Genomic DNA, 8597 nt, shown 5'->3' on the forward strand with positions numbered 1-8597 from the left:
AAAGCCCTAAACATCAACAGTTTCCTTTAAAATCATTTCAGAGTAAAGGAGTGATTTAAATGAGAGTGCAAATGGGTCCAGATGTTATCTACCAGCTTTATATTTCCACAGCAAATATAAAACATTTGAAATAAAACTGGACTAAAGTACCTGAGTATATATGTATTGTTCAAATCAGCAATTCTTGTTAATCAAAGTTTGCTAAGAAAGGTAACTACAGAGCGTGAACTACAATAGCGAAAACAAAATTACATTGTAATTTCATTTCTAAAAATTAACACTGTATTTTAAAGGACTTTCGAATTTTCTATTTTTGTTTGAAAAATTCAATTATGTAACTGACAAAACTAAAAATAAGCAAAAGAAGTTCAGTCCTTATGAGCATTATGCTTATTTCTTATAATACTTTAAGTAAAACTTAGCATTTAAAAAATTAGACTAATTTTTAGTACAGTAACTGAAAAGAAAGAACGAGCAAGCCAAATCATCAAGACGTATGAGAACTCAGAGAGGCGAAACAGCAAAATATTTTGGCAAGTTTTTTTCACCAAGAAAAGATAAGTGTTGTATTAATTTAGAAGTTAAAGAACAAAAATCAGCGCTATATTACGCTGATTTTTGTTGTTTGACTTCTAAATGAATATTTGTTCGGTGTGTTATTTTAACCTAAATTATAAGTGTTGTAATCCTTAAAAAAACATCTTCAAATAGAAACTATAATAACTGCAGAGGAAGAGCTAAAATGTGTTTATTAATTACAAGAATTATGATTCCCTAACAAGAGTAATTATTTAATAAATAAATACTTTCGTTCCTGCTACATGGAAATGACAGTTTCCTTGTTGCAGATATTTTTGCGCATTCATGCAAGCGTTGCTTACGACAGAAAAAAAAACAAACAAAATATTATGATCCCCTTTTGCATTTGTATGTTTTCTTATATGATAACTAATACAGAAAAATACAAAAATAAAATAACATATTTCAAGCAATTTTCCCTTTTTCCTAAACAAAAAAAGTATAGATTAAAAGAATCTTGCAATAATTAGCTTCAGGTATTAATTATTTTAATTAATTCAATTAAAAAGCTTGTCATTAATTTTAACCCTGCAACATCAGAAGATAAGTTATATCACTTATATTATCTAGCTAAGTGCAAATCAAATAACAGATCCTATACAGGGATTTTAAGAACATTAAAAAGTGTTTATTTGATTGGTAAAATCCTAGTATACGGTGCAGCCTTGGCGCGATTTTGAAAATTATCGCCAACTCCAAAAATGATCCAAAGAACGTCTATATACTATACACTATATTCTATGTGCGTATATACATAATATATACTATATATAACTATATATATTTTTTGAATGACCCGTTTACTACTCATCGTATATGTCCCGTTTTTACTACTCATCATAAAATCGCCAAAAGTAGCCAAATCCCGTGTGCACCGGCTACTAGGATTAAACCATTTGATTTTGTTACCCTATACTTTTCTCTTAGATAATAGAATGTTTTGACATGTAAGTATATTGTAAGGAAGCATTACAAGGATATATTAACTTTTTTCAGTAAAATTAACAAAATGAATAATATATAGACATGGACAAAATAAGATAAAGGCTAAGTGATTGTGAATGTTACTTTTAAGTAAACGGAGGGCAATATAATCAAAAACGATATCAATGTCGAACGGTATTTCATTTCATTGAATTTATATTTACACGCCCGTAGAGAGAGAAATAAGAGAAAAACTTTTAAAGTAAGAGATAAAAAAAATATTAAGTTTTCCTTATTAATTCGTTATAATAGTTAGATGTATGGATTTTTATCAGCTTAATTTCTAATGGTGACTTTTAATTAAATGTGAAGTGTAAAATATAATAGATGGGAATTTATATGAAGTTTAACCCGCTTAATTTCTAACAATAACTTTTAGTTAATTGTAAAATCATGAAATATACTTTGAACTAATTGTAGGGTTAAATTTTAGGGACATTTTAATACCATTCTTTGGAATACTGTTTAACTGCTCTGTTTTTTTCGCCATTTACAGGATTTCTTAAATTATCTGGTGGTTTAGATCTAACTATATTATTTAGTCTTTAACTTATGTGTGTAAACATAATATTGGTTCTACGGAATATACGAGAGTACATACGTAGAAATTTTTGCGTTATTGGTTGTCTTACACCATACAAAATCATAAAATTTATCAACGCTCATTCTTTCATATTCACATTTTTAGCTTAATCATCACTTAACACATTGCTGTATATTAGACTGATAGCTGTAAGCATATATTTATTGTTTTAATGCCTTTATATTGATTCACAAATTTTATATATTTTTCAAAATTCTAAGAAGTATTTTTAGAATAGCCTTTGACTGAGCATTAGCATAGAATATTGATTCTTAAATCAAGCTATTTTTGTGCATTTCAAACACATTTGCTTGTGTTTTAAATGATATAAAATCGATGTTCTCTGCAAATTTATTGCACTTTTGTAGATTCTAAAATTAAACATTCTTATACGTATTACTTAGGATTTTGAATCTTATATTCACATTTGCGTTAGAGTAAAAGGTAGAATGAGTAAAGGAATAAAATCAAGAAACAATGTGATTTTTTAGTACTTTTTTTATCTGCTTGCTGAATTGTAAACTTCAAAGCTTTTAGGAGCACATTTTGAATATTTAAGGGCTTCTGCAGCCAGCAATTTAATTTTATTATCAACCATATATTGAAGATTGGAAATCTTATATAATTATTTTCTATTTTTAAGCAATTCGCTAATGCACGGTACACAAGAAAAGTATTAACTTATAGCATCTCACTTTTTAATCACGTTTATCTACTTTCCAAATGATTTTCATTGCAATTTAGATAAAAAATTCATAATTTCATTTTTTCATACGTTTCAGTCAAATAATAGACATAAAAAGTAATTTTATTATTAACGTTCACGTATTTGCACTTATCACTGATTTTTATATTAAAAGATTCTCACATTTTACATTGCCAGCTATCAAACGAGCGGAGGTTTTCTGGAGAGTTCAAATATAAATAAAAAATATTCTGCTAGTTTCTTGCATTATTAATTTTGCTGTTAGTAATATTATACTAGATATACAGTGTATTAGACAAAATTATAACAAAATAGTAAACATTATTAGGCTTTCTAGTCATGTTGGGAAATAAAAAGAGTTTTAAAAAAATTGCTCAAGAAACTAAAAAAAAAAAAAAAAAAAGTTTTGTTTATTTTGAGGGCTTTTATTTCGAGTTATGTAATAGAAATAAAATTTTAAACATGACAGTTGAATCATTTCGACGAGTAAGTAATTTTCTCTAAAAGAAATTTCAAATCAGATTAATTTACCTCGATACTTTGTAAATATTAGTTCATTCCTCAATCACAGATAAAGGAAATTTTAAAGAAAAAAATTATAAATAATTATAGCATTTAAACAGGGAAGTAAGCTAATCAATAATGATAATACTGTTTTCCACTTAAAGATTTACGATCTAGTGCGCTAGCTTTATTTGAAACTACAAGAAAAGAACTTGAAATTACATTTAGAATTTAAAGGTCTAACATACCAGTCATTAATTGGACCATCTTTATTGGAATGTACTGGGGTTTGATTATCAAGCTGTCGAAACATTAGGGAAATTCCGAGTCTTATTTATGTTGTGAAGATTTTAAAAGTCCTCGGACCACCCCCGAGGTGCTGTCCCTCAAAACTGGAGTAGAAATAGAAGTCCAACTTCCTTGAAGCACTGGCAACGATTCTTCCGTGAAATACATGGACAATACAACAATAACAGTAGTTTAAAAGTGCAATAGTGTTAAAATTCGCGCAAAATGCTAAGGCAAAAACTGTTTGCCCACTTATTAGTGTAAAATTACTTTACCAGAGACCTTCATTTAACCATCGGATTAAAAAAATAGAGCAAAACAAGTAAAATTTACAAAATTTAAAAAGTGCAATAGTGTTAAAATTCGCGCAAAATGCTAAGGCAAAAACTGTTTGCCCACTTATTAGTGTAAAATTACTTTACCAGAGACCTTCATTTAACCATCGGATTAAAAAAATAGAGCAAAACAAGTAAAATTTACAAAATTAAAACAACCTTAGTACAAATTTAAACATGCATCGAAATGTGTGCTCATTTTTCACACATTAGCCAACAAATAGAATATTAAGATTCTTTACGCATTCATAGGTAATGATCGAAATTTAATTTGTTAAAAGAGTATTATGAAATTTAGCGTTTATGTCAGGGATCTGAATAGTAAGAAAAAAGTAAAATGAAATAGAAGCACTGCGAAGATTCTGCCTAGTTTCATTTAAACTTTTGGTCGCAGATCTTGTACGATAACCAGATGTTAAATGTTTGATTTGGGAAATAATAATAATAAAATAAAATCTGAGAGCTTTTAAATTTTACATTACGCCCAAACAGCCGATTTTTTAACGTTTTGTGTATTACTCTTATTTATTAAACATCATGTTCTTCACACTTAAATCATAAAATTCAATTCAACAGCAATATCGCAAAATAATTTTTAAATCAGAACATCTTTAGAATATCCGATACACAGTCTCGCACGCTAGAGATAAAATGTACCCCCTTTTTTTTTCCGTACAGTGTTATCATTGCTCGCTGAGATCGTTGCGTTTATTAATCAAAAATTCGTTTTAAAGTTTTACAAAATATGAAATCAATGATAAAACAAATTCCAAATTTGGGCTTCTGGATGCCCATTTCTGAGTGGAAACTTATGCAAAATTCACACAGCAGTATCACAAAATAAATTCTAAATTTCAAATTTGGGCTTCCAGATGCCCATATTCGTAGAAGGATTACGTCATTCAAAATTTGATGGCTCTAGGTACCGTCTTTTTATTACAATGCGAGAAACATAGATACATTTATGCAGATTCTTTATTATTTAGTTTATTTAAATATAATAAAGGGCTCTAATATTGGATGGCAATGATTTGAAAAGCGAACCGACATTTATAGTGAATCAACGCAAAATGCCAAAACGAAATTAACAGTCCTGAACAAATTGCCCCTTTGGACAAATAATATCATTTTCAGAATAAGTTTACATTAGAAGGTTGGGCAAAATTTGTAGAATAAAAATGTTAACTTTTTAAAATTGCATTTATAAACACGGTCACAGTTGAGTGCCTCAGAATTAAAACCAGAATCTTACTGCTGAAGAGAAAATCACTGGCAGCAAGCTATAAATAGTGGGATTCAGACGTAAGATAAAAGCAATAATAAGACCATTTTGCTAATGTTAGGCTATTAGTATTAGATTTTGAAGTTTCAGCAATTGGAACTGACAGTTTTTTTTTTTTTTTTTTTTTAATTGTCATTCTAATGTATGAATAATAACAGTTCAAATCAATACGCTCAGTAAATATTGAAAGGGAACTGACAGATGACATCATTCACTGTTCTTTTCCAAAAAGCAGAATTATATTTGGTATATATTTAGCAAGGTAAGTTAAAGAAAAAAATTAGTAACACTATCCATAAATGGTTTTGTCAAGCACACATGCATGGTCAAAGCACACATGAATAAAACAGTGGCAGAAAAGGAATACTCTAAAATTCAGGTACTTACTTTGCGGCTGAGTCTCCGCCATGTCGGCACTCTCCGCGCTCTTGGAAGGCGAAATTTTGACGGTTTCGTTGGGCCTCAGGGTGGAAAAAGTTATGTAAGCCGTCTCTTTGGATAGATGAGCCAGAAAGCGCTGGGCCGCTCGTCTGTAATTGTCTTTAATTTGTCCAGAAGCCAGGGTGACCGGAATCTTAGAATATCTGGCTTGAAGCGAAAAAATAAGCGGATTTTGCAATCCCTTCACACCTACATCGGTGTATAATCCTGAAGACCCAGTAATTCGATTGCTTATGTTGTCGTTTTAACACAAATCGCCTAATCTGTGGCTTACGGATTTTTATAAATAATTTCCGATTTTCAGCAAATTATGCTGCAAACAGTCCATGGACATGCTTAAAAATAAGATTCAAGCATGGTTCGAAAAAACCATCAAAGCATTTCATGTAAACACAGCCTTACAAATTTACTAATGGTTTATTTTAAACCAGACAGCGGCACTTCTCATTAAAACGTTTATGCCCTGATTTTCAAAAAGTAGCCTCTTTTTAAACGACAAAGGAAAAATAAATGCTTTGAAAATGTAAACAAATCTGTAGGTGCTGCGGCAATTTATAGTACACTGAACAGCTTCGTTCGGCTACTTTTCGGACGGCGAAATAGCGTACGGGCGACGGGCAGACTATAAGCCGCTGTCGTGGCTGACATGTAAACTGAAATTCCGAGCAATGCTTGTTTGGCGTAAGCTCCGCCTTCCTTCTCCCTGATTGGCTGTTTCCTAGAAAGTACCGAATTGCGTTGCCAAGTCGTAGATTAATATTTTTTTGCCACGGCAGTAACGCCGCCTGGACGAGACGTTGAGAACCATTTCGGGCTATTGACTGATTTTAGAAGCGGTTTTTCAGTTGAATCTGAATTACTTTGCTTCTGCTGTGAATGCGAATAGATCATTAAATGGCTGCCGTGCGTTCTCCGATATCAACAACATGAACGAGCGTTCCAATCACTAACAGCGCTTATTTTACGGACCAGTTTATTTTTTCTTGTATTTTTGTTTCATCACACCCTGATGGAGATAAAGCATTTTATATTTTTACCGCTTTTTAGCACTCCCTCCCGAAAAAAGAATAAAATAAAATACAATATAATATATATATATATATATATGAGGTCATTTACGATTTAATATTTAAATAAATATCGAAATAATTTAAAGAGTTTAAGGTAGGTTTTATTTTTGATTTAATTATGTCAAGCTTCGCAGGAGATGTATTTTTAACCCAAAAGGGTGCGGAGGTTCACTATAATGTCCGTTTCACTTCTCAAATTGCTGCCACTAAATATTATCTCCCTGTATTATATTTAAGGAAATTAAATCATGGAGAATCTGAACGTGTTATGTTTCCCGTATTCTGAAAAAAAAACAACGGTAACTAAGAGCCATCAAATTTTGAATAACGTAGTCCTCCACCCGAATGTAGCCACCTGGAAACCCGAATTTGTTTTATTGTCTCTTTCATATTATGCAAAACTTAAACGAATTTTTGATTAACACACTGAATGATTTCAAAGTGAGCAATGGTAACAGTGCACGGAAAAAAAAAAAAAAAAAAAAAAAAAACATTTTTACCTCAAGCGCGAGTGACTGTCTATTAGAAATTCTAACGATATGCTGCATTTAAATATTTTTAGCCCAAAGGTACAGCCCGAATGCTCTCGAAACATGTATGTGTGTGTAAATAAAAATAAAAAAAATTAAAAAAAAGTCCTTTTGGGTGTAATATAAGCTGAAAGTTTCGTGAAAAGTGGGTGTTTTTTCCCCCCTTACTAAATATAAAAAATCCTGTCCTGGCAAAATTGTGGATCGAGCGATTAGAAAGAATCTAGAAGTACCCTTTGGCAAGCGTTGCCATTGTCCGAAACAAATGATTTGCCGTTCGGCAAATATTTATACTTAATTTATCTTTACACGCAGCAAACAGGCCCGCAGTAGTAGCCGAGTGGTTAAACCCACTAAATATTTTCCCTACTTCTAACTTTAATACGAGCTAGTTTCCCTCAGAAAAACCTTCACGAAGGCATACTTTCCCTCTGATAGATAGCCCTCAAACACTTTGCCATGTTCAAATAATCTCACCTAACTTGCTTTACATTATTTTTTAAACAATATATGCAATTGATATATCTTCAAGTGCATTTAATTTATAACTTAGCCAAATGAATTTTTATTAAATTTTCGCAATTCTTTTAAAATGTTTCAAAGCTGTATATAACATAACTTATAAATAACCATTTCTTTGAATGTTTTAGATTTTTTAATCTAGTATTTTTGATTTTTTTTAATGACAAATCCTTCTTGAAATATTATTACACTGCAATCTAAATTCTTTAGAATGTTAGTCCACCCCTCTCTACCCACCGAGACAGAAATACTTATTTCATCTACTCAGAATATATTCTCTATGCACAGTCGCTGTGTTTCTGCAAAAAAAAAAAAAAACTGCAGAGTATAGTTTAGTTTCTAGAAAGGTGTGCGTATGAGTCTGCAGGGCATCTACAAAGTTTTAGGATTAAAAAAATTTTAGGATTATAAAATCCTTGAAAATTGAAGAAAACAATAATCTCATTTTTTAGTTTTCGATATGCATTTATTATAAATCTTTATAACGCTTGACCCAAACATACATGCAGCTGTTTGATTCCTTCTTGAAACTCATTTTCGAAACATTGTTCAAGGCTCTAGTTACAGTTTCAGAATCTGTTTCTAAATGATCTTTATTCAAGAGCCGGATTTTCTATGTTTTGGAAAAGCATCTCTTGCCACATAGCGTGGAAAATAAATACTTCGAGGTGTAATGCTATAAGGTTTTCTCCCGCCTTCCTAGCGTGCCTTCGTGGTGTAACGATCGGCACGCTCGGCGCATATTCGAGAAGTCCGTGGTTCGATTCCAGGGG

At 31.1% G+C, this 8597-nt stretch overlaps 1 protein-coding gene across 4 annotated transcripts in view; it reads right to left on the reverse strand.

The window, feature by feature from the left end:
* The window catches only part of tup (LIM1_Isl and LIM2_Isl domain-containing protein tup), a 291256-nt gene extending 284878 nt beyond the window's left edge, over positions 1–6378 (reverse strand). For all 4 annotated transcript variants that reach the window (XM_085811104.1, XM_085811106.1, XM_085811105.1 and 1 more), the window contains exon 1: positions 5649–6378. In XM_085811104.1, coding sequence (XP_085667230.1) covers positions 5649–5670 — 22 coding nt within the window. In that variant the 5' untranslated portion in view covers positions 5671–6378. The remainder of the gene's footprint in view (positions 1–5648) is intronic.
* Between the last annotated feature and the right edge of the window lie 2219 nt (positions 6379–8597).

Source organism: Stegodyphus dumicola, chromosome 2 (assembly GCF_044657685.1).
Source record: "Stegodyphus dumicola isolate Sdum_Otavi_A_Nest chromosome 2, ASM4465768v1".
NCBI lineage: Eukaryota > Metazoa > Arthropoda > Arachnida > Araneae > Eresidae > Stegodyphus > Stegodyphus dumicola.